This window comes from Acanthaster planci, linkage group LG06 (assembly GCF_054643075.1).
Source record: "Acanthaster planci isolate LZ-2023a linkage group LG06, COTS_SCS, whole genome shotgun sequence".
Taxonomy (NCBI): domain Eukaryota; kingdom Metazoa; phylum Echinodermata; class Asteroidea; order Valvatida; family Acanthasteridae; genus Acanthaster; species Acanthaster planci.
Window position 1 is genome coordinate 22,247,372 of NC_141782.1, and position 27,391 is coordinate 22,274,762.

General features: G+C 40.3%; 1 protein-coding gene across 3 annotated transcripts; it reads right to left on the reverse strand.

Annotated features, from left to right (window-relative positions):
• Window positions 1-26,454, reverse strand: LOC110980120 (interferon regulatory factor 8-like). 3 transcript variants are annotated; one of them, XM_087138378.1, is made up of 12 exons: window positions 26,338-26,454; window positions 12,767-13,089; window positions 8,855-9,092; window positions 8,163-8,340; window positions 6,696-6,763; window positions 6,264-6,327; window positions 5,773-5,861; window positions 5,557-5,602; window positions 5,043-5,231; window positions 4,350-4,667; window positions 2,942-3,170; window positions 1-1,602 (listed from the first exon to the last, which is right to left on the reverse strand). In XM_087138378.1, exons 2-12 carry the CDS (start codon window positions 12,823-12,825, stop codon window positions 1,146-1,148), a joined length of 1,935 nt encoding a protein of 644 aa, XP_086994504.1. In that variant the 5' UTR covers window positions 12,826-13,089; window positions 26,338-26,454; the 3' UTR covers window positions 1-1,145. The 3 variants fall into 3 exon arrangements, with proteins under 3 accessions (XP_086994504.1, XP_086994503.1, XP_022092165.2); XM_087138377.1 differs by having other exon boundaries at window positions 26,194-26,432; XM_022236473.2 differs by having other exon boundaries at window positions 5,773-5,843; window positions 26,194-26,430.
• Between the last annotated feature and the right edge of the window lie 937 nt (window positions 26,455-27,391).

Genomic DNA, 27,391 nt, shown 5'->3' on the forward strand with positions numbered 1-27,391 from the left:
TTCTTTCTGTACAAATTATACGATTCTTTAATGGCCAGCATCATCCATTTTAATAGAAAAAAATTTGATAAATAAAGTTAAGTATGTTAAATTAATTTTTCCAACTAAAAAGAAGGTACAATAAAATGTTAATGGCATAATAGGCAATGTATAGGCGTAGCTGTTTCAGGCGTTAAAGGTATAAACTCGTAATGATGTTCGCTTGTTTGTTTGCTTGCTTTTTTGTTGGTTTTGTGTCATAGAAATAAATTATTTACATTACTATTAAAGGAAAATGCGTATAAAATGACTGCTGTGGAAAATAGCATCTTCCCAACGTTTCCTTCTTTGGATTATTCACATCGTTTTTAGAAAAATATATCTACAGATTTGCAATTTTGTAACATGCAATTAGTTTAATGATGCCTCAGATTAAAACTTTGAAGATGTGTAGGAAATCACAGATATTGGAGTTAATTGCCATTGTTCTGTGCCTTGTCCGTGATACAAAGCTTCAAAATAATATATTTAAGGCTGGAATTGTCAAGAATGACATATCGAAGACATGACATATCGCAATCAATGAAACAGTATACAGACAGTCACTGCATTAGGACTCCCTAATTATGGTATTATTAGCACTAATTCACAAAAACAGGTGTAATGTTGTTCAGTGGGCTGCCCAAAATCAGATAAAGAAGCGCCATCACAGATCCAAACGTAATTTCTTATTGAGACAACTCAAAGTATAGATATATCCCATATCTAGAAGGGATCATCACGGATCATCGGGGATTATCGGGGATCATCAGGGATTATCGGGGTCCAGTAGCGTTTTCCCCCTAGGTATTCTTCTTATACATGAAGTTAACCCTCGAAATGAAAATTGACAAAACCCACAGAACACGAATTATCGTTGTCAGTGACATTGAGAACTCACAGAATCCGGTACAGGTTGGCGCGCAGTTTGCATAGAGCACTAACCTGCAATTTGGATAAATGGAATTTTATTAATTACTTCACCTGAGCTACTTCTTTACAGTTAATCTAATTGTCTTCAGAAAATAAGTCTTCTCTATGCCGCTAAGAAAATGCACAACCTTCTAATCAAGAAATATACAACTGGAATTTCTAAGGTCATTGAGGTCAAAGGCCATTTGTGGCCATTACACCATGGCACTCATACGGCGACAGCTATGCGACATGTCATTCCATGAGTTGCCGAGGGGCGAGGCACAGTCTGTCTCCGCCCCCGAGATCTGCAGCAAACCGCTATGAATGCTTCCCGGCAAGGAGTGCACTTCCGGATTGATGGTCCGTAGTTCCTCAGACGCCCTCAACGGCGTGACCACGATGGAAATGAGGCACGCGTGAAGTGGCATGTCTAAGGAGCTCCATTTCTGGGCGACGGTGAAGTAAATCTTGGGTAGCATTGGGGGGGCGTCCTCCCCCAGAAAATAGCGTCGGAGCTGGTCATGGAACTGGTCCAGGTCGAAGACTTTGACTTCAATGTCTCGCTCAAGCTTGGTGGGTTTCTCGTTGGCGTTAGGGGAGCACCAAAAGACAACACTGCGACAGCGACGTGTGACGTAGATGTTGCCATGCCTACACTCAAGGCTCACTCTGAAACCAGAATGAAAGTGAACGATCATTTATCAACAGTCTGTATCATCTTTGGGTTATGCGTGACGTGCATTATTTTGTGCCCTAGCAGTAACCTGGGCTCGTTTAGAGTCATCTTTCCATAATTTATTTGCAAATTTTTATCATCAAGAAAATGGGGGGGTCTGATGATTACCCTTATATGTTTCCAGTTTCATAAGTATTATAATCTCATTGGACACATGTACACATCAAAAAGATACGAAGCGCATTAAAAACACCATCACAGAAAGCGCTTGAATCGTAGTAATCTTGTCCTAGGCTCGGTTCCATATTTTAAAGTATTGTGAGTTCGATACTATTGGACAAGCCAAATAAGGAAAATTATTGTATCCGTCACCTCAGACAAGCATAGCTGAAGCAATACAGCGTAATGTAATGAGTATATACAGGAAATAATGATGACGTTATTTTGGGACGTTGACTCGCCTGCTTGAACTTCAAGTTGAAGCAGCGTGCATAAATAAGTTTGCTGTTCCAAATCACGAGATATGCTTATTACAGTTAGAATTTACTGAAACTTGAATTGATTAGACCATCTGCATTGTACGACACATCTCCCAAAATGCAGTCTGCCATCTACGAGACCAAGCCACTTCGAATACCACTCCTTCATTTTGTGAGCATTAATTTTTGGTTTTACAAAAATTTCATTTTCGCAGTATAGCCGTGAACAACCGCAAAGCGCAATCAAAATGCCCATTTCTTACAGGTCAGTTCAGCTTGACGTCAACAGATGGCGCGACGAAGAAGGTTCATAGGAAATGACGACGTCATTGTAAGCGATATGTTTGCAAGTGTAGGTGTGGAGTATAAGTCATAGGTTGTAGTTCATTAGAGAGCGTTAGTTTTTGGCTGCCACCAAGAATGACACCACACAAAAGCAACAGGAAGTTTTTGCATTTCTTGGAATGTATATTTCGTACCTCTTCGGTCATCAGCCATTTCAGAAGTGAGTCTGAATCGAATCTTTACGAAAAAAAAAGAAAAGCGCGAAATAATTTTGAAGTCACAGTTCCCTGACCTGTGAGCAACCCAAGTGGTGCGATTCAATTAAGTCAGTAGAATTAGTCTTCATTTTAAGTAAACGTAGTTCTTTCCTAGCCTTCCCCTCCAGCAACCACGATTCCATTCTGACAGAACCACTTAGTGAAACGAATGTGTTCCGTCCCCATCTAGTTTTGGGTTTAACCTGAAATCACTCATGGTCATCCTCTATTACAATAAGGTCCCCTCTTCATTCAAAATCCACACTCCAAGACCCAGGATAAATAAGAAACAACAATGATTAGGGCCTTACCCTCTTTCAAAGCAACCAAGAACCTGCGATGTCAGACGCATTTGGTTCTCGGTCATGTCTGGGTGGGCGGGCACTGAGCCGATATCAGGGAGGTGTATAGCCTCCATTCCTCGCTGAAGTCCTTCCTCCCACGGTTGGTTGAAATACAAGACACAGCCGTTGGGATTGTCAACGCACCGGTAGCCAGCGTCAGTGGACCGGTAGGAGATCTGGATGGACATGACATGTTCTGAAAAACGAGAAAATTGAAAGCTGAGAGAGCAAAGAAATGCTGATGGAAATTTGCGAAGTGCTGGAAAATTGTGATTATCTCGTTGGTCAAAATGATATCACAGGGTGTTAATCAAACACTACAACGTTTGTAGAGTAAATCTCCGGCACACTTTTTCAAGGTTCTACACCTCCGAAGAACTGAAATACTTTTAATCAGTATAAAGTACAGGGACCATGGACTTTTTCCACTTACAGTATCTGTACTGAGTTACCAAGCCCTCCTTCAGTTTGGCATTTGGACAATGTACCAGGCACACGTGTGTACGAAACATTTAATACCAAGATCCTATCAGAGTGTCTAACCTAGTTCGGTGTATTTAGAACACCTGCGTGAGAACCTTCAATTCCATCAAGAAGAATCAGAATGAGGGAAATTGGCAATTAGTTTAATTACAGCCGAGTCAGGAAACGGTTACTTCATTTGCCTTGCAGTGCCACTTCCATCATAAAACTGCATAAAAACGTGCAATATGCCAACACCAGAAATAAGAACATTCTTCGAATACCGACAGTGTAGTTAGGCAAATACGCTTTTTATTCGCGTACCGGTTTTAGGGGCGTTCCTACCTAATTCTTTCCCCATGCGACAACCCTTGAATCTCTCAGAGATTTCCCCCTTAAAAACTCTTGCCAAGTTTTTTCGTCAGGGAACGTCAGAAGTTGTCCAAATGCTTTCCGTAGGATAGACTTATTTAGATTTCGAAAGCTAATTTTAGCCGAGATAATAACTCCTAAATGTTCCCCAAATTTTCAATCCCTCCCAGTTCAAGTGACAAATTTATAACTTCAAAGGCTGTGTAACAAACTTTCCGAGCAAGAGATCATCTGGTGGTATTTATTGTCATCCTATACGCAAACGTGTTTTCAATGACGGTATTCCTATAGTCCGTTTAAGAGGCCAAGGTACCGGTAGTGCACTTTTGCATTTGGAAAAAAAGCTTGGCATGGACTCCGTATGGTAGCAGTATGGTTATCAACAAGGTATAAAAAGATTTGAGCGTCCAAGCGGAGATCAGGCGAGTAAAAATAGAGCTTCTTGCGGTCACGAGTTGTGGACAGAATAAATTGAATTTCGGTAAGGAATACCGTCATCACTAAAAGTCGTTTTTCCTCTCCTAGCTGCTTCAAGACTCACCAGCTGGTAAGGTGGGCTCCGAACAGGAGCGCATGCGCTTAGGCTGTGGGGAGAACTCGTGTGGCTGCTGAGACTGCGGATGGGGATTGGACACGTCGGTGGTATCCATGGTGACAGATTCCGTGGCCATGGTGACTGCGCTGGTGGTAGTGAAGGTCTGCGAGTTGGCCAGGGAACTTTCGTAGCTCGGCGGTGGGTTAGCTTTGGTGGAGGCACAGGTTGTGTAGCCTGATGACGTCACGGTTGTCATGGGTACCAGGTCATGGTAGTTGACGTGTCGAGGATCGTTATTATTATTGACCAGAGCCTCGCTTACCACTATTTCGAGGTGAAAGGAAGGAAGTAACAGTTTGGGAACTGTGCAACAGGTTGGCTATATTTCGGGAAGGTCAGTGACTAAATATAGGAGAACAGTAAATGAAAGAAAATTCCAGGGAAAAATCCCAAGGAAAAGCAAAATTTGATCAAAAGAAAGAAATACCTGAACAATGTTGTGGAGTTCGAAAATGATTAATTTTTTTCGATCTGATGTTTTGAAATTTGAACACCAAGTTAAGAGTTGAACTAGAGGTGCTATGTCTACATACAGTGCACTTATTGAACATAGGCCTATGGGACACACGGTATTTCACATTCTATAATAATTTAGGCATTAAAAAGATCATTAAGCCTGATAAAAACTTTCAAATTTACCACCAACACCATCCAGTTTTGTGATTCTGCTCTGCTCCATTGCGAGGGCGCCCTCCTGCTCGTACACGTGACCGCTACTGGGAGGGTAGTGGTGACTGGATTGATGGTGACCATGGTTGCCGCCAATATCTTCTGTGATGACGTCACTGATGATGTCTAGATCAGTTGCGCCTCCGGTCGTGCTGTAACCTGTTCAATTCAGAGACGTAGAATTTTTAATTCTCAATAATGACAGAAATATGTGCGTTTACGTTTCACTTTTCTTAACCAAGAAGTAATGTTTCCTAGGCCAAAAGATCTCATCCTTGCAAACACATCAATGCTACCACCAATTAAATCCAAAACAAAGAACACCTCAAAGAAGTCGCTCTTGAGTAACGCTCAAGTTGGTGTTTTCAGTCTGTACATTTTCCGGTCTGTTTATGAATGGACATGTTCTTATCTTAATTTCATTCACTACTGGGTCTTCACTTTAAGATTTCGCTTTCCAAACGTTTGATGTTAGGATACTTACAGCTGTAATTAGGATAGTTGTAGCCAGCCGCCACATCAGTCCGACCCTAGAAAAGGATGGAAATAGAGCTTTAAAGGGCGGTTTTGGCAGAAGTTTCCTTACATGTCGACGGAATGTTGCCGTCGGGCGTGGCGGAAGCCACACTTTATCTCGGCATACTGGTAACTTGAAAAAAGGTAGAATTTTTGTCTAAAACAAAGAACCTGTTTGCTTTACCGTGTCAGGATACCAGAAGCCTGCAGCTTGGTGACAACTCGATTGTAGCGTCTGTCCATAGGGAGAACCAGCTGTAAAAATGGGAATATCTAATTTATAAATTAAATTTATGCAAAAGACCAGTTTTAAACTGGCACGTTCGATGAATCATTGTATCAGAACCATGGCAATTCTGCACATTATAAGCTCTTTTTGAGCAGCAGACACAGATGGAACTTAACCATTTTCTTTTGAAGAAGTCATTTTTGCCTTGAGGCTCCTGAAGGGAAAATTCATGTCTTGCTAGAATGGCAGTCTCCTGAAGACGGACAGAGTACACTGTTCGAAACGTCAAGTTATTCCCCGGTTCTTCTCAGAACCACACATACTCAAGAAAGAGATTGGTCCATGGTGTAACCGCAATCCTTTCACTCATATACATGTATAGTTCTTTCACCATGAAAACCTTCAAGTCTTATCTTGCTAGAATAGTTGTATATTTTTATACTTACTATAGTAAGACGAACGTGGGTCCATCTCATAAGGAGTGTAACGCGATGGATAACCACTTATAGCCTAAAAAAATAAAAGATTAAATAAGATAAATTAATAAAAAAGAGGACTGATTCAGACTTTGATAACAGATGGGAACAAGAGTCATAAAAACTTGTATCAGATTTCCACTGCAGTGTTGATGTCTTCTTTCAGTGTCTTTATTTTAACACTATGTATGCACTGATCATGCCTCAGTTTTAATTAGGAGTTTAAGACTTATTCGTAACTAATAAAGAAAAATACACCAATTATTTTGCCCATTCACAAAGGTTGGAATCACTTTATTGGACAGTTAAACTTAAACATCTACAGATAAATACTCCTGAAACACTTCACAAGAGGGGTTGGAATTGATGACGAGTGTTAAAACAATTTATTTCATGTCTTACCCTGTGATGATCGGCTGGGCCGTATGTTGAGCTGTTTGGCATTCGGTTTTTCACAGAGTTGTTGGAAGCTGTGTAGAAACAACAAATAGTGGCGTATTAACTGACAAGGCACTATTTGAAGTCAATGTTAATTAACAGTGCAAAATTTGAATGATTAGTTTTCCAATAGCGCATGCCCAAAATGAAGGGGGTCGGAGGTCATTCGGGAAAGAGCATTGCACATGCGTTGAGGTTGGTTCATTGGAGCGGAAATAGAATTATAGTAAAGATTGCGGTAACACCATGTATTTATCTCTTCTTTGAGATGTGTGCTTCTGAGAAGAACCGGGGAAATGTTAAACACAAATACTAGCTTCACCTAAGTAAACGAATATCATTTCTATACTTTGTCAAAAAATGGTAAAATTGTTCGCTTTATCAATGAAATAAACTTAGGAATTCTCAATTGCATTTGAATATCGTAGTGAGCAGTATTAATTTTTTTCGGCATTATATAAACCTTTTGGATAAAGCACATGCAAGGGCAAGAAAAAGATTGTATATGACAGGACAAATCGGAGTCTGACACCCCTAGAAATTAACCCCCTGTAGTCTAAGCTGACCACAAAAACACCAAGACGTCTACGAGATTCAGCGTTTATTTTTGGTCACAACTGATACGGTTAAAGCGCCTGAGACAACAAGCTTAGGTAGGGGGTACCGCCTTTGATTCAGTACCATGTCGTGGATATCCACGTCACGTGTCTCTTAATGTTTTTTTTTAAGCTGTGATGGGGCTGTGCGTTATGAATCATAGCTAATGACGTCAAAGATGCAAAATGCGGGGGCGCACACGATGTTGACGTCACGAGTGGTGATCGCTGTTGGACAGTGGATAAACACGCGACCCATTTTCGGTGGCAGACTCACCCGGACTCAATATGCGGGCGGCCCCCCGTGATTTCTTTAATGCGTTACTAAGAACAGACCACTCTGGACTGCCTCCCTCAGAGTCCAATCAGACAAGATTGACAGCGATTCAAACCACAAATTAGACAACGGCTTTTTCTGTTGATTGTTTTTAACAGGTCAAAGTCTAAAATTTGTCTGGTTTTGTTCAAAACACGATTACGAGTTGTCCTAAAATAGGTAACTTACTCTTTATCAAACTGTGATTGTTTTTCTTCTTTTTCTTTCGAGACCAAGTTTTATCAAGATTGGAGCTTTTGGGCTCTCTAGATGGCGTGTGAAAAAAGCTTGTAAACTTTAAAACATCGACAAGACTCAGTTCTAACTTACTTTAAGCTTCGAAATGATAATGTTAAACATTACAGTTTTATTTTGACAGAAATATTAACCACTGTTTTCCACGTCTCCTCAAAAGAACATTCTCTTGCTGCTGAGTCATTTAAATCAAACAGGTTTTCTTTGAAAGAAAGGAAAGTGTTTGGAAATGCCACAGTATGTTCCATCAAAATCACTACTTACGTTTCTTGGGTAGGAATCGGTAGACTCTGTATGGCTCAGGGATGTCCAGTTGTGTCTTTTCGTGAACTTCGTCAATATCCGGGAGTTTGTTCAGAGCTGTGCGCAGCCGTGTCTTCCACACTGCCGGCTCAGGAACGTGAATTCCTGGCTTATACTTGCCCGTGTTCAAGGACCAAAGCTACCATTTCACGAAAAAGCAAACACTAATTAAAACTCCCTTAATTACCCATTGTTTCGTCCAAAGTATAAGAATCAAATTCCGATCCGTAACACTGACTCTGGATTCACTTTGATTTCAATCAAATTTGACAATCAAAAGTATGAGGAAAAATTCATATCTAATGTCTACATTGCTCCGATAAAATTCTTTTCAATTATACTAACAACAAAGGTAGGTTCACTTCTACATTTCCACAGGAATATTTCCACTGTAAAGTCTGAAAAACTGGATGCCAAACGCAGCAAAATCGAAATGACAAAAAGTCTCGGAAATGCAAATTAATTTAACTTCATGATTTTTAACAGTTTCAACTTGTAAGTTTGTTTTATCCACCACAATCACCTGTCAGAAATGCAGTAAAAACGGTTTTTTAATCTGCAAAATGTGGAAAAGAACCGCAATATTTTGCCTGGAGCAACAGGGAAAAATTCTGGAATAACTTGCAATAAAGCAGGGTATACACTGTACTTACTTTGAATATTTTGGAGTCTTCTTCTTGATTGTAATCTTGTTTTCCCGCGTGTTTCCACGGGATCTTGAAGAGTTTCTTGTCCTTGTCGATCCATTCTAGTCCCTTAACCGATCCTTCGTCAATCAAGTTCTCCAGCCATGGGCGCAGACGGTGGCGTGTGAGATGCGTACGGGCTGCGGCTCCGTCGTCACTCTCTGTGGTGGTCGGTGGGCTCGGAGAATGCATGGTGTCGCTCGCTCTGTCAGAACACAAGGAACGGTTGAAGTTGACTTTGTTGCGAGAGTTGAAAAACATTGAGAGGAACACAGAGCTGACTGGTGAAATTATGCAAGTCTTGAGAAATATGGTATCTGAAGGAATTAATGTTAAAACTAGATGAATCCTGCTGACTTCCATGGGACGTTAAATACAGTCGCAAATAAGGCTACAAAATGTGCATTAAAAGCGCTGATGCAGTAAACAATTTGGATCGTTTGTCATCTGAGATGAAATATTTTTGGAAGTAAAAACACTTATTTCGGTGATTTTGGTTGATTGAAAGAAAAATCGATGTTCTGATGAGGTTATGTACAGTAATGTTAAGTCAGAATTTCTAGAAATAAACAGTTTCTAAACAAATCAATTTACTACCAATGGGGAGATTTTTAAACCGTTAAAGACCAGATGGATGTCTTCATATAAAAGCTTTCACAGGATTAGAGAAAGTAATTGTTTACAAGAAAACAGTAGTAACCGCACCAACTATAGGTCCAATGTCTGGCATTGGTACATGAAATTTCCTCTGCAATGTTGGATGTTAAACGCATCCTCTGATCTGAGCAATTATCGTAGGAAAATGAGAAATCCAGCTTGAAACACAGGTCATGGAAACGGTGTTGGAAAAGGAAGCCCACCTAGCACACAGTCAAAAAGTACTTTGGTCTCTGTTTCCCTTTTTTTCCCAGTGAGGTAAGCTTCGATGTAACCACTGATGGTACCCCGACGAGTCACCTTGTTATCAGGGTCAACACGACCGGCTCAGCGGACGGTTGCACAGGCCGCGTTACTTAAACACTTGCCGGTGCATGGCTCTCTGAGACCCACGGCTGGTCTTGTCATTAAGTTAACACGGAGTGTGTTGTCACCTGGACTCAGCGGCCGGGAAACGAGGCGTCCTCTCCTCACGAGCTGGTTGCACGCAAGGGGGAAGCTACATACGTTGGGGTTTAACCCCATGGATGGAACAAAAGACTTGAAATCCATCCCAGCAGTAAATATGGACTCGGACTGAAGCAAAACTTGCATTTAAAATGGTTTCAACGAGACTTTTGAAATGTGTCTGCATTGACTGAAGCGTTTGGGAAACAGTCCGTGCCTGGTTCGGTAGCGACGTATTTTGTACGGGCGCAATTTGCTGGAAAATAGTCCAGGCTATAGTCTTCCGCGTCCCAGAAACATGCTGATCACTTCATAACTCACTCTTAGGCAATACCTGTCCTTGTTTCTTGAAGCTCTAAAGGTAAATGTAAGATATTGTAAGGAATGCGTTTCATACTCAGCAGGATAGGTTAGTATTAACGTCATAAACCGCTTTTTGACAAGTCACGGTTAAGCGAAAGGATTGTTGATACACGGGCGGAGTTTAGAACGTTGTCAACATTTTTTCACATACGCTGATAGTTTGCTTGCTGTCAAGGCCCCTAACATCAATCAACAAACACAAAATGAGGAAACCTTCTGGGTAAGAATGGTTGTTGTCTTAAAGAACTGAATGCAACTTTTGCTGTATACTTTCTGGGAGGCAAAAGGTAAGGAAAGACACGCCCATGAAAAGAAAAGCATAGGCCTAATGAACTTAACAATTTACGGATTTAATCCATTCCTCCGGTTTAGCGCCAAGAGTATTTTCGTTCTTACGGCTGACAAGGCGCATGAACATGAAAATGAATTGGTCTTTGCAGGTGGAACCGACAATCCACCTTTAAACTGCTGATTCGTGATAAATAATAACCAGTATTCTTCCGTATTTGAATCTACCAACAGCTGCCAACAAACAGGGGCTGTCACACAGGTCATACAAGGAAAGAAATCGGTTTTTTCTTTTAGTATTTTGAAGTCATGAAGGAAACAAGGTTACTGGGAACACAAATGCAGGAAGAAAGTGAAGCTTGCTGTGGTCATTTGTAAATTGGACGCGGAACACCTTGCAAGTTACGACATCACCAGCACTCCTTTTTCCTCAAATGTCGTCAACACTAGTTATTTTCTTCCAATCATACACACTGGAAAATACCCATGTCGACCAGATGATCACAAGTGCAACAAAAAACATCTTTCATCATACATAACAGTAACATCAGTTAAAAAAGGATTTGCATTGTCATGCGGAACCAAGAGAAGTCGTAAACATTCATGTTGTTTTCTTCAGACGTGGTTTACTGAATTATCTTGGCTGACTTTGACGGGGATAACATTCAATAATGAGGGTGTACGTTTGTTTCGAAAGCTTATGAAGACGGTTTTAAAAGAGAAGTTTGTAAGAAATATCCTGTCCGAGACTTCAGAATTTGGATTATATGTAATTTTCTGGAGCATCAATTTTTTATTGGTGGATTCAGGTCCTTAGCATTAACATTTAACCTGGTTCATATGAAGAGATATTACAGATTAAACGAAACGTCTGATGTAAGAGCAATAGACGTAATGTGATCAAGGAAAAATTCAACAGTCTACATGTATAGTCTTCTTGTTTGGGAAAATGTCAGACATCACTTAAGTTTGCAGTTGCCTCATCATAACTAGTTTTGTATCTCAAAAAAAATCTAAGCTACTTATGTTTTTGTCAGGAAGTGGTTCACAGTGAAGTAAAAGGTTCAAAGAATTCCGAGTTCGACATATCTGGCAAGGTTTGCAACTTCTCAAGCCATTTTAGTAAAAACTAAACAAGTTGCCTGGTTCCTCCGACCCTTGGAAATTCCTCTCTTTGTTCGTGTCCAAAATTGAACAAAGGGCTTTTTAAAGGTTTCTTTGTTTTTGGAGAGGTCATGTTTCTGTATTACCCATAGTGTTTTTACACACCCAACCTGTACGGCGACGGGAACACACGAGCAAGTTTTGCCAGAGGGCTGAGACCGGTTTGATGACAGTAGGCCTACTGCCCGCCGTGTACCTTGCACCACAACGACCCAGGCCACAGAGCCTCGAGGATCGGCCAGGGTAGATACCGCTGCGCGCCGTCGGTGCATCGACAGAGATACGCACCAGAAATAAAGGTGCTAAGTTTCACTGCCGATATTGTGTGACAACAGCTCGTCATTTTGTGTCACAAGTGATGTCTTCCAGACAGTGTGCAAGACAAAGAGGTATTTTCTGATGATTTTAATTGTCATCCGTGAGCGATACAGTTGGGTAATGCAACATCATGCTCTTGACTGTACATGAATTTAAAACTCAGAACGACTAAGAGCTTTGAGTGTAAGAAATTTAAATGTACGAAATCCATGACATTAGAATACTGATCGTCGTCCTTACATTTTGTTAGGAATGTGAGACTGCAATACTACAGGGACCTACAAAGAAATCCGAAAGCCATTCATCTTAAAGATAACTTATCAAAATACATACTGGTAAAAATGGGAAAAAATACTACAAATCCACTTAACTTTTGTTTGTTTGTTTTCTTTTTGCCCTGCGGGTTGATAAAAATTTGTTTTTTTTCTAGAAACAAAAGTTCAACGTGGCAGTCACTTTTTATGCCAGTTAAAAATCACACGCTAGCTCAACGATCAAACAGTATTCAGTTCAACGTAGTTTCAATTTCTTTGTTTACAAACATTTAAAAGTCTTGCAGTCTGCTGTTCTCCATTTGCACTACAAGACATAACTTAACACCCAGAAAGTATAAGAAAAATTTGAGAAAACGTCACGACTCACTTTGTTTCGGACGCACGCTGTTGAGGATTGGAGCTTCCCGATGAAGCACTTGGCAACATGCTGTCCAACAATTCGGCTTTCTGTCAACTTCTTATAGGTTGTGAAGCTGGAGCAAAAGTTGTTCCCGGATAGGTGTGCAAGCACAGAATGTGTCTTCCACCAACTACCAGGCAGCTTATATTATGCAGCGTCCGGTAGCGTGGTGACGTCAGAGTGCAGTGACTGTGCGCCTTGTATGGCAGAGTACGTGTTGTAGCATAGGCAGGGTACTACAGAGTACGGCTCGGCCACCCACGGGTAGTGGATCCAGTCTGCTTTGGGGACTATACAGGGATGATATCACAACAAATTGTGAGCCCGTCAAAATCATTTTAGATCGAATCAAATATAACTTTACAGGCCAACCTTTCTTGATTTTGGTTGTTTTTTTCATGTAGGCCTAATGTTTCACATTTGCGTCACAGAAAAGTGGATTTTTGTTGCATCATCTGCGTTATGGACAAAGTCATTTTATTTTCTTTCTGTTAATTTTGGCTTACAGTTTAAACCCGATTAAAGCCTAAGCCCACGCCCTTTTTGATTGTTGCTGCTATTTTAACTATTAAGAGTGCGTGACAAAGGAGATGGACGCTGGTTGGACGCTCACTGTCCACAACTGGTGACTGCGCCGAGTCGTGCTGGCATATGATTGGTTGGTCATTGGGACACCGACCAATGGCTAGCTGCAAACTAACTAATTAGAATAATACTGTTAGATTATCATAGATGAATACAACGATATAATGTCACACCATGCAAAGGCTCTCAGACCAATCAATAATCGGCATTACGCACAGTTTGCACCTTATATGGTTCGCTAGTCCAAAATGTTACGACCGAGGTGTACAAATCGTGGGGCCTTTGTGGAAATAGAGGAAGTATTGAACCAACCACGAGTAAAGCCTTTGACACTTTTGTAGGGTGGGAGTGATAACTTTGCCTCGGCGGAGGCGAAGAAAAGACTTCAGTTAAAAATGTGGGTCACGGGTAATGATATTGAAAGAAGGAAACTATTCGGTAACGACACGATACGTGGCAAGTCACAGGCATTTAATTCCATTGAAATAACTAACTTTAACTTAATTCAACTGAATTTCTTCATTTGTATAGACATTAAGAAGTGTTCAGTTTTGGGATACGGTGTTGTTTCTTATACATGTTGGTTGGCTTATGGTTTTAGACCCCAGCTCCGAGTGAAAACTTCAGTTTATAGCTGTGGTCCACGCGGCATTGACCCATTAAAGCCCCTCGGATTGCTGTTATGTTTAATTGATGACGCTCAAATATTGATTATATACAAATTCTGAGTGACGTGGCCCAAACTTGCATGTTCAAACTTGTGCAACGTGGCACCAACTTGTGTCCAGGTGTCAGTAAACCTTGAACAGACATCATGCTATCCAAAACAGTTCCAAAGCACATGCAGAATGCAACAGATATGAATAAATATGACTTTACTGAAGTCTCGATTCTTATGAGTGGGTACGGTTTAAAATAAAATATAATTATCTGAAATCTTTCTTCGATATTTTCAAAAAAATTTACACTTACATAAGGCATATTCCCCAAGGACATGTAATTTGAACTTTTGGACCATTAATTCCGAAAACTCCATGCTGATTTCTTCGGAAACAACTTCCCAGGGTTTCCAAAATAATTCGGAGGAAGAAGGTTTTCCAAAGAAAAATCGAGTATTTCATTCAATAGGTGCAAGCTTCCGAGATTCGATCCGGAAACTTAAGTACTGGTAGCTTCTATACATGCGTTCTGGTTGTGGAAATTGTTGGCCAGCAATCTTCCACTGATAGCAGGGAAAACACAAACCCTCACTGGGTGAGCGTTTCCTAGTACAGACCTATACCCTGCAGGCTTTACTCAACGTTAAAATGCACACTTCCTACGAATGCCATCTGAATATACATGTAATGGTGAGATCTCTGCTACTTTGCCTACTCTGCCTCTACAAGGTTTCGTTTTCAGTTAGTTCGTGGCTTTGTTTCCTCTGTCAAGTTCTTAGAAAGTATAAAGCGATCATGAACTGTCAGAAAAAAACAAGAAACACTAGTGCATGATCGCAACTTCGAATTCCACCGTTCTTTTCTGAACACGTTCACAGCCCTGGTATTTCAAAAAAACACACAGTCCCTCAAAAGTGCGCCAAGCGACACCTGAACAGCCTGAAAGCATTATTCCAATTCGGGTTTATCTGTTTATTCATTCGGTTAATGCAGCGTGATTTTGTATGCACTTTACAAAAGGCATTGGAAAAATCAGGAGATAAAAATGCCCAAATTCCTATAGGTATTGATACGCCAAAGAAGTATGTTATTCATAGAAACGAAACCTCGACGGTTAGTGTCATCTTTCATCGCTATCGGAGATATTCCAGTCCATTAAGGCACAAATGAATATAATTAAAATAAAACACAATTGTCACAGCTAAGCATGTGTATGTCTATCCAAATATAAACTGGCAAAACTATTTCCAAAATAGTACTTAATATATGAAAGACAGGATTTGAACGACTTTCAAACTTACCATGTTATTTTGACATGTCATTTATGCTTATGCTTTGACATAAAGGTACCCACTTTGAATTTATGTGGCGTGGGTCTTGTAAACGGAAAAGGATGTTTACCTCTCAAGCTGGAAATATTACATTGGTGTCATAGTTTTAATTCTTTTTTTAAACAACCATCTGATTGAAGCAACCAGTAATTATCAAAATCTAGAAGCAAACATTCAGGGAGGCACTGTGTCGCGTAAAAGATTCAATGCACCAGAACTGCGTTGCCGCTTAGTAGGCTAATTGCAGTGAAAGCCTATGAATATATTCCGTCAAATTCATTCCCGTTAAACTCCAGTACTTTAAAACCTTTTACGAGTATGTTTTGTTAGTCGAAGTGCTTGTAGTTCCTCCTTACCAACGAGGAGGGAAACCCGGATTTTTAGTTTTAAACACAGCGAAAATCATCCGTGCGCTATTTGCAAAACACGGTACCACCACGATAAATCTAGCGGAGCTGAGCAGGTGCACCGCCCGTGATCGACCCTAGTTAGTTTTGTTTGAAGCATCGCTTGAACATTCAGGTCTCGGTAAAACTAACACGCACACACAATCATCTATGAACATTTGTGAAATAACTTCCTGTTGCAAAGCCGTCTTTGTTCGTTGCTTCAATGGAAAATCATTGACAACGAATAAAATTCACAGTCGCGTCTGTCATCAAAAGATCAGACAGGCATCATGGTGTATAATAATTTCAAATAAAGATGGAAATCGAAAATGTAATACAAAAAACACAATCAGTTGCCAGCAAAATTGTATGAAAAACTGTTATAGCGCTTTGAGATTTTCTGAGGCAAGCTAACTTAGCACCGAAATTCCTAAGAGATGTCTAGTTTTACATCAAGGCGTTAATGAAAATTAGGTTTATCTATTTATAGCCAACACTTAAGGCTGTTAATCTATCACTCGATCTATTGAGCGTGGATCCTTTGTAGACATTTGCAAAAAAAAAATCAACCATGAAAGAATAACCAAGCGTTCCGCACCAAACGGCCCACTGAGCAGGTCTTGTTCGCATGCCAAGGTATAAGCGCAGAAAACCCGGGGAAACCCCCGTCACCCCCTTCCCTGCAGCTGCGCGTGTGCCTCACAAAGAGTCGATTCTTCTTTCCTTGGACTCGCGTGCCCACACGCGAACAGCGTAGTATTAGGAGCGAGCATGCGGTGACAAGTCGCATAAAAAGCAGAGAATTACCGACTGATTACATTATGCAGTAATACGTCTAAGAACAAGAATTATATATAGATAAAAGATCCTATTATATATATGAACAATCTATATCCGGGTTAGGACGAATAACGAGTAAAATGTATAGGCCTAAGCGAGTAAAAATCTTTTTTGTTTCAACGATTTCTGACTTGCTCGTGTTATCTTGTATCTGGAGTTTATTAGGCTATCAAATTCCAGTCTGTTTTAGGTGGATCTTGACTGGTTGATGACTTTTCAGAGCTTAACTGTAATTCAAAGTTTTTAAGTTTTAAATTTCAATGCAACTTCTTTTACTTGGCTTTTGATTGGTCGATGAAATTTCAACCATCACTTAATATGCCGGTGAAGATTTAAGTCCTTTTTTCAAAGGCAAACGGGAAAAAATAAGACTGAAGCTGAGCTTCAGGAAATTTCCAGTCTTTTTAGAAATTTTTTATAAAACAATTAAAACAATTTATAATGCTTCAAGTTAAAATGAATAAACACATCACTTCAGATAAAACTGCAGAGCGTGCCAGGCTGCACCTGCAGCCATTCACAATATTAACATTTGCAGCAATTAGGGAAATTTCAAATTTCCCTTTGAAAAAAGTCGCACATTTGCACATTATAGGCCTGAAGTGTCCCCTAAATTAAAGCAAGGTAACTGAATAAATCCGATTTCAAACACTAAGGCTGTAAACATCATTCCTTGTTACAGGACTATGCTATACAGGTGTATGTGTGTGTGTTTAGCAGTCATGAATATACATTACAGAACACGCTTTAAATCTCAGTTGGACAGAATATTAGACAAACTGTGGGTGAATATTGGAACAGACGGGAAAGAGATTGGATGGACTTGTAACCTCATGCAACTTTTGTTGTTACTATATGGCAACAAAGACGGAAGCAACATTGGTATCAACAAAGGGTGGACAAATGTTTAAACCGGACGTTGATCGGGGCTTATGGGCGTTAATACTGACCTTTAGTGACCCCTACCGGACGCCAAACTGGGCTCCGCTGACTAGTTTTTGCAGTAAACAACATGGGCGAATTCGATGATCACTTAATAAGGTAATCGATGACTTTTGATTGGCGTAATAATCGGACAGCTTTTTGACAGTGACTTTGTTTTCAAGTTGAGTTTGGGGGAATTGAGTATACACCCACGTATGTCGCTATTTGAGGGTTTTTAGTGTCTCGCTTGCCTGGAGACCAACTGCATGTGACAGGAAACCAATGTGGTTGGGGTGAATGCTAACTAAAAAGTAGGGGGGAAAGGGAGCAGTGCCTTGCAGCCATGTCTTACCCTAGAGAAGCAATAACACAAAAGGCAAATAGATGGACTGACAAAGACAAGTGGTTATCCTATAGACTCAGACTTTACAGATTTCCCTAAGCTTTATGAAAACACATCGAGGATAGAGCAACACCTTGTACCGAAAAGAGGACTGACTGTGAAAACTGAAATTACTTCACATCACGAGAACACACAATTCACAGCTTAGCAGTGCATAAAACTAACCACTTAACTGAAATTTGTTCCAGGAAGTACCCCCCACAGCGAATTTTGCTTGATGGTCACGCCCGTCTTCAGCTGAACAGCAGTTGACGCAAGCCAGCAAATTGTAGTTCGAGAAGTATTTTAATTTCATTTGAAGGGAAAGACCGTGAAGTGTAAGAGCATTCCGAGATTATTTTTTTCTTTCTTGTGTGCGCTGTATGGTGATTTAGAAAATAAGTCAAAGTTCCATCAACCGACTTTGCAATCAGATTCCTCCAAGTAATTACTGTGATGGACACACTGCATTAGACTGATAGCCATACAGTGGTGCATGATGACAATATTTGTTGGATAGACAGCCCAACATAATTTGCCGTAAACCATGTGGACAATAATAGTTAACCTATATGGGTGATGGCCTATAGCTAAATATATTGGACTCATTATTATTGGACTAACTGTCACATTCGGGGGACAATAATCTAATTTATTGGACGACAGCCTTTCGACAACTGCCTGATACATTGGACAACAACCAGATATAGATGTACATATACTGGACAATTGCTAATGGATTGTAGAATTCCCCGGTTTCTATTAGACAATAGTCCTATATGGAGAATAATTGCTCACTAGGCATATGTTGGCCAATGGTGCGATATACTGGACAACAATATTGTTACCCAGTATTCTTGAACATGGCACGATATAATGGACAATTGCCCGATATGTTAGACAACGGCCCAATATATTGGACAATTACCCAGTGTATTGGCAATAGTGCAATATATTGGACAATGGTGGAATTTATTGGATAATGGGCCGAATACTGCATAGACTATTAAACAAGGTAGCTACGATATGAGGAATCTGCACACTTACCATTCGGATAACGTGGCTTTCAAAACGGAAGCAGATTACCCGTACCGGAGTGAACGTGGAATTAAAAAACAATTATGACCAATTTGAAGCAACTGATTCAACAGGATAAATAAAGTATGACAAAGTGAAATACCTGAATATTTCCAATTTGGTTAACTTAAACTGCGATTATACTCCGGGTTGGCAGTCAGTTACCGAGCTATGAGTAAGACGCTACGCAGTTGTACACTGCGGCGCCCAAACCCTTGCTGAGTCGCTCTACGGAGTGTGTCATGGTGACGATGTGGGGTCGGCGGTACTCCGGAAAATAAGACATGTTTTAACCACAAATTTGGCAACAGGTAATCCTTGTCTTTCCCTGGGATGTTATCAAAACAAGAGCAACGGGATTCACCTTTCTATTTTGGGGTATGTTAGTCATTGGCGGGTTTGTTCAGTCAGCCAATGAGAACGGAGCATTGGGAATCCCCTGAAGGCATGATTCATTCATGTTTATTGACAGGATGCGTTATACAGTTTGTCAAGCATAATTCTCATTTCATCTCATCTGAATGAAACAAAAGTCTAAATTTTCAAGATAATTTTGACGATCATTCAAAAAATATTGGTCGTTGTAAGGACCGATAAACGTGCAAAGTAAAACGACGTTGATGAAAAACAGTTAAATCTTCACTAATGGTTTTGAGGGGGTCAATTTGTTTGATGGGTTTTTCGTTCGATACTTGCTGTTTATTTGTTTTTTGTTTTTTTTTTCTGTATTTCTTCCGTTTGGAGGCTATGTTGCTATTTTTTTAGATCATCAGGTGGGGGGGTTCGCCAATCACATTGCCTCGTATTTTTTGATTACCAGTTGCTAAAAAACCCTGTCATTACTGAAAAATAGCTTCATCTAATTTCTCAACTCAGTTTTTTCCCTGTCTAACCCCCTAGTTCGAACCAAATCATAAATCTGAAGAAACCACAAGTCCTTGTCAGAATTCACATCAGTCACATGATCTGATGAACAATTAATCATAGATGCAGAGCCTATATATATCAACCCGCAAGAACAGGTGAAAATGCAATTAGACAACAGGAACCCACCGCAAGAGATACTGACATCGGCCTTGGACCTTCGTTTAGCCACATTTTTACCAGGTCAGCGTATATGGATCATAAAGGGATATAGTGACACATATTGATGATTCATCTATAAGCGGATTTGGAATGGTGACAAATCGATGAATCTTACGTCGAGAGGTACCCCAACCGTAATTACACATAACTCCAATAAATGTCATTAGAAAACGTGTTCTTCAACGGCCACTAACTTTTCTTCTCACAGGCCGACTGGTACTGTCACACTAAAAAGTTGCAAAGATTTTTTCTTTTCAAAGAAAAGAAAGATTTACTTTTGTCTTCGTTGGATGCATGAGCATTGAGCCATGTGATTGGGTAGTTGAGTTTGAAGAAGTATTCTGGCTGAGTTTCAAACTACTTTCAGTTTGGCTACTTGGAATCTGAAGTCTTCCGATTGGCTAACAATGTTTCAAGTTCAATTCTTTGATTAAAATATTCCGGAAGACAGAAAGAACAAGGCGAGACAGAGCTGTTTGGAAACCTTTTTATTTTAATAAGGCTAATATTTATCATCTTCTGATTATTTCCTCGCGTGACCCTCTTACGACTTATTTCAAATGAGCTAAGTTATTGAAAAAAAATTAAATAGCAGCAAAGTATAATTTTACGATTCCAGTCGCGTCAAGAAGTACAGAATTCCTTGTAAGTTGTTTTCACACAGAATTTGTGCTCTTCTCTATTTAAATTGAATATTTACAGCAAAAAAGGAAACGAGGTTCCAGCCTAGGGGAGCCATTTTCCGTCCCACGCAAAATGAGCGGTAAGTCCTCAGAGAATAATTGGACTGTCTCGCTCGACTTAAGCTAGTGAGTAAATCATCGCGTAAAATGACACTTTTATCGTCTGCCAATTTGTCCCCAGCCTGAGCAGATCCCCCAAGTTGGTGTTTTCCCACCTTTTCATCATTTACGTCTCACTTGAGCTCTGTCTCCCGGCTTTTTTTCCCACGAATATGATATTCGGTGGCTTGGGATTTGTTGCGGGTGAACTTGACAACCTCTAGTCTGTCTGGTTATAACGAGTGTCACTCTGCGGTCATGAGAACGCGGGAAATAGGAACAAAACACACAAAACATCGGAAATTGTGCGCCGGTATACGGTACAGTGGTGTAATATCACTTCAGCACTTTTTTTCGCAGAGCCGGTTCATTCGCTATCAATAAGATGAACACCTGAAAAATAAAAGCTTTTGAGCTTGTTGCACTCAAATGCAAAGCTAGCTTCCGGCGAGGATGTGAAGTACGATCAGGCCTGACGTCACTTCAATACAATTTGGACAATTATTTGTCAACACCGGGATGATAAGTTGGCATCTTTCCAAAAAAAGTCCTGGCTGAAAAGGCCGATGTTTTTGCCATTCGGCTTTTTATTATTTTATTTTGGGAGCTTCAGATCTGCACTCCGTTGTTTTATGATGTGTGCTTTTCTGATTTACGGCTGTGCCAAATGTGCACCAGTTACCGCACAATCAAAGCATGGGCCCTGCTTTCATTTTCTTTCAGCACTTTTTCACCAAAACTGAGCCCGACAATTGATTCATGAAATCTTTGGCCTACTCGGGACCTGCTACACGCGTGGTGTTGATTTAACATCATGTGGTGTTGTATTAACGTAATGTGCTTGTCAATCTGACACCACTGACATGATGTAGAAAACTACCGATATTTCGTCACTGACTGCTGTTGGGAGGTTGCTTCTTCTGTTCGTTTAAAACAAGAGGCTACTGAAGAACAAAACTTAAAAACTAATAAACTTGACCATGTTCATTCCCGGCGTTTAAGAAACAGCATGAACTCAAGGAATTCGCGAAACTCTGTTGACTTAGGCGGGCATGTACTTTTGAATGAAAACAGCCGCGTGTACATCTTTGTCAGTCGATTTTTTCTTTGACAGCGTGTTTACACTTCAGGCTAATTTTCTCACCGTTGTGTTTACAGCTGAGAAATGGCTATCGTTTGATTAGCTGGTGCCCAGCCGTACCCGATCCGACGGTTGGTGATATCAGACACCAACCAGGCGTCTGATTGGATAATGACCCAACATGCCTGAGTGAGTCATCAGCCCAAAGGTCACCCAGGGTCAACCAAATTCTACGCGTGGGCGTCACGACCAAAGCAAACTCTTACATTTTGGGACTGTTGCTAATACTACACGTAGGGCCAATTTAACTTCGTTGTTGTTGTTGTCCTCGATTTGTCACAACACTGCGTGATTTTTCTTAAACATTCTGTCAACTTTCATTTGCCTCTGAGAAAGATTCTGCTGGGATCGAAACGTCAGGCCTTCCATGTTTTGAGATTAAGTTAGGTCATTGTAGTCAGCAAGCAGTTTGCAACAGCTTTGTATTACATATCTTTGGAACTTTCATTTTCTTTCAATAACTTCAAAACATTTCCCATGGTCATTCACTCAATCGGAGTTAAGTACCAAAAGTCCGAATGTATGAAGAATGTAATGATTTGGTGAAAAAAGGTAAACCGTGATAAAAGCAAAACAAAAATAGCGTGTTTATATACTAACATGGTCATGGTAAAAGAATGTGTCAAAGCAGAAGTAAAAAAAAAAGCTAAAAAAAAATTCATACAAGTTGGGGGGCAATCATGTGAGTGTCTGATGTGAACAACTGAGCAACTATTGTCTGTAACGCTTGCGCGTTATGATTCAACTGCAATTTCAGTTCTGTCCCTGCTTGCTCAGATCAAAATTCAGTGAAATCAAGCAATGGGTAAAGTTAGAAGAATAATTTTGAACATCAATCCGAATAAGCATCCAAATAAGTACAACTCCATTTCTTTCTTGACAGAAATATTGGCATCAAAATTGAGTGTAGTTTGAAAAGCAAAACAGAAGATGAGGTCTCACAAAGATGCCACTGAATATGCTTGATGCGTCCCTTCAGGGACACTGTATCTAAGTGTCCAAGGTCTTGGGAATGTCCCGCGCGACGCTGCACACCCCTCTCGGGGGAGACATTCGATCCGGCCTAGCTAGCCATGACGAAATACTTCGGGAATGTTAGATCCTCCGGAAAATAAGAACAGTGCGTTCCGCCGGAACCAAACATAAGCAGGTGTTTACATTCTGCTGTTGCAACCTGTTATTTTTGTTGCCATGTGTATACTTTTCTGATTTATTGACATAAGATGATTTTGGCGGGAAAGATTGTTTGCAGGGAAGCAGACGGTACACATCATCAGTTGTCGGAGTGATCATGGTAATGTTGTTATACTCTGAAGGTTCTTTCTAAAAAGTCTTCCTTCGTCCATGATTTGATAAAATCTTTGGTCATCGCTCAGTTCATGGAGTTTTATATACCGGTGGTTTGCACAGCATTGTACAACTGGGTTCGTTTGGGATCGAGTCATACATTATCTGTAAAGCAGTACCTTTATGGTTTCCTCACAACATCTTGCACATGTATAACAACATCTTGAAAATATAACAAAATCCCTCTGTGGTCTTAGAAAAAACCTCTTTGAGGAAATGTTTCGACACCTTTTATCTGCAGCAATAAAGTTTTACGATCTTCCACTCAACCAACCAGCTCCACTGAGGTTTGCGACTAGTAATTCTGCACATTAAGGCAGACACTTTCCCCTAATTGGTCATAAATTAATAATTAGTCCAAGGGTAACTAGTGCACTGGTACCGATCTATTCACCTGTGTATCCTGTTCACACGTAAGCAACACCCAACGAGATTTATGACCAGCGGCATCATTCAAAACGACCGAATAACAAAGCTTTTGACACAATTACCGTCTCCGAGAGATACCGAGAGATTTGTGTGCGTACGCGTGTTCACTGTTTCTTCTTTTTTAAAAAATGGCACCATCAATAAAACAATTTAGGAATTTGTTAAATTGTGGCTAATCTGCAGACAAACCAACAGACGAAATAAAACTCTAGCTGGTGAGAAAGATGTATGAATTCGACCTAATATTTTGGATGTTGAGCTCTGAAAATGTATAATATTGCACCATTTGATCTTTTGCCCCTGGGCAGGATATCTGGCAGACAAAAGTGAAATAGCAATCAATAATGTTCATGTCGAGACTTTAAAATAAATGATCAATTAAAAACCTCCAATCTCCCTTTTCAATCAAAGTTCTGTAAAAAAAAAACTGATGTAAAAGGAGATTTTAAAAAACAAACAAAGGAGAATCCACGACAGTTAGTTTTTGCCCGGTGACCCAGTGGAGTTCATGCATTCGATTCGCAGCCAATATGCACACTTCACGCGTGGATTCACACGTGTAAATTTTCTCCAGAAAATGGCTGACGTATGGTTGGGGTTCGCCTCACGTCATTCACAGCATTAATTAATACAAACTTATTCAATGGCTCATACAATTCGACAATGACGCACCAAAATCCTGTGCGATGAATACACAACTCAAAAATTCTGTCCAAAACATTCTGACTTGACTATAAGAAGTTCCCGAGTAGGCCTAAATCATACTATGGAAACTTCCATTCACTAGAAATAAGATAAATATGACTCTCTGACCTAGTACAAGCCAATATTAAAACTGGTGCGACATTTTCCAAACACTTTATCGACAAAAATCATACATTCGGGCCACCTTTGAAGTAAAAAACCTCTATGTTATAAATTCCGTTGTTCAGAAACGACGTAAAATATAACAAGGATCTAAACCAAGATTTCAAAAGAAGAAAAATTCCTGTAATTCACGCCAGTGTTTTCTTTGTGGAAAATGCGGAACAGAGATGTCGAAATGTATGACAGGATGGTGTTGGACATTTTGATCGAACGTGAACGTGAGGACGTTGAACTGGGGCATGTTCCATCCTATATATCCAAGGGACGCTACGTATCCAAATAAATTTGTTCTGTACATAATCACATGGATGTACACGTACTTGCTTCGAAGCCTACGTTACCTTCTACAAGCAAATAACCAGCATGCACCCATACCATCCAGCTAGATTGAAGTCCTTTTTTGAAATACACACAAAACGAAAATATGAAGCAAACATTTCCAAGGAGTATCGACGAGAATATATTATCAAATCAGTGCTCTGAAATATGTGATTGCCATTCACATATGGCAATCACATTTTTCAGAGCACTTATTTCATCTTATATTCTCGTCGATATTCTGATCCCGGTGCTACGCAGCCCTTCCGTATTTCCAAGGAGTGTCGTTTATCTGCAGTGCCCGAAGTCAAAAACCATGGGACATCGTCAGAACAACACACAGCAGGAATATCCCATCCATCCATGATACACCATGAGACGTGGATGGAGACTGGGCCCCTTTAGGGGCGGGGAATGGGCGACAGTATTACACTGTGAACAGAACCATCTTTGATACTTTTATCGAAGTATTCTATAAGTTGACACGGTACTCTAAATTAAAGGAACTTCAAAAAGCTTGAAGAATGTTACGAAGTTATCACCGTATCTCGTCCTTTTTCACACATCAAAAAACCTATCTGTGTAGAGATTTCTTATAGCATCGTATTCCCCTGGGGTCTCTGTACACTTCTTGAACCCAACACGTTTCCCTCACCTGCCCCTCGACACACGCTCAAACTTCAACTTTTATTCGCAATATTCCTGCATGAGGTGCAAACTGGGTCATCCTTTTGTTAAAACGAACAGGAACAAATCAGTATAGCTAATACGAAAAAAGCCAAGCAGGAATCTCAAGGTGACTCATGAGTCACAAGACAATTTGGAAAATAATTTGCAGGTTGAAATAACCTGGAGTAAACCCTTTTAGGTCATAATCCACTCATTTGACAGTAGAAAATGGTCGTCTCGCAGCTGTTGAATAGCAGTATATCCAACAAAAGAAATATTTCTCTCCATGAATATAAAAAAAACAAAACACGTGGCTTCATTCAAAGAAACACGAACTATGCAGGCATACCGTGGTTTTACCTTGACGAATTTCGAAACTTGTAATTTCCTCATTTATTTTTCCCCTCATTCTTTCTCATTCTTCAAAGTTGCTTTTCAAAGAGGCACTGTTTTCATGACAACAAACACACGTAACCTACTTTCATTTCTGCTGAACTGAACTAAGCGTGGACGTGGGAACGCCGGAACAGAACAAAGTATGAACATTCCTCCATGCTACGAATCTTACCCGAGTCGCTTCCTAGTGGCGGTCAAAGCACCCACGCGTCTGGGTCCAATCCCCTAAGACAAGATGGTTCCAGACTTTTCCTTAAAGAAGATGACTAGTTACGGTCAGACATGCTAATTAATGCTGCCAAAATAAGAACATCACCTGTAGATGAGGTTTGTTTAGCTGTCTTCTGCTTCGAGTGAGCCAGGGGGACCATAAGCTGAGCTCGAGGGGAGACCAAAGGTCTGAGATCACGCTGCGTACCCACTGGATGAGTCACCGTATTTGTGTGGTGGCCCAACTACCTAACGTCTTGGTGTTTTCCCACCAGATGGAGGATCTTCTATGGCAACGTGTAGTTGAGGCATTCCTTAACTTTTTCGTAGATCCGAGGTTTATTTGTTTTCACATGTATGCAAGGTCGCCCGCCTATAAAAAAACAATTCCCCAGGAAAATTTTGACAAAATTCCAAACGCTGGAATAGTTACAATCTATTACACAAATTGCACGTCCTCTTATGGAACTAGATCTTGCTTTCAGAAAGGTAGTTACGTCATATTTGCTGGACCTGTATATCATTTTACCCAGAATTCATTTCTGTCATACCTTTCTAATAAAATTATTTGATCACTTGATTTCAAAAGTTATTTATTCAAATAAAAATTATGGAAAGGATTGGCAAGTCTTGTCCCGATGCGATTTACCCAGTAAGTTGTGTGTCCATATCGTCAAGTGGCCCAAATATGGCTCCGGCTGAACTTAACGAACGAGATAAGTCAGTTCTTTGCGTTACCGACAGTGCATGAACTTGGGACCGACTGCAGTGTTGACTCTCTGCCCGAGGTCACGTGACTAGTGCAGATTCAAAGAATCCTCATACTGTCCTAGATCCTAGGGAAAACCACTGACCCTCTACTCAAGTAGGAAAAAAATTACAATTCTAGTACGTTTATGTTGGATTGATTCATGGGCAGTGAGTTTGGAAATGCGCCTGAGCCCTAATAATACATTGACCCAGAAACAACATTCACAGCTTTCACTTTTTTGAACACACTTCACTAATATATGTATTTCTTTCCTGTTGCTCGGTATCGCTTTAGACCATTTTTAGACAGCAGTGTCTCACAATGTTGTACTTTCTTCCCAAATGAAATTAATATGAGTAGTTAGTTGGGTCATGGATGACTGAGCAATGGCCCTGTCAGTGCTGGTTAC

Bases quoted from the DNA above. Each gene is read 5' to 3' on its own strand.
- LOC110980120 (XM_087138378.1), bottom strand. From the start codon at position 12,825: ATGTTGCCAAGTGCTTCATCGGGAAGCTCCAATCCTCAACAGCGTGCG. The intron at 8,341-8,854 runs GTAAGTACAGTG...GTGAAATGGTAG, and splicing joins AAGACTCCAAAATATTCAAA to CTTTGGTCCTTGAACACGGG. The intron at 5,603-5,772 runs GTAAAGCAAACA...ATCCTTTTCTAG, and splicing joins GCTTCTGGTATCCTGACACG to GGTCGGACTGATGTGGCGGC.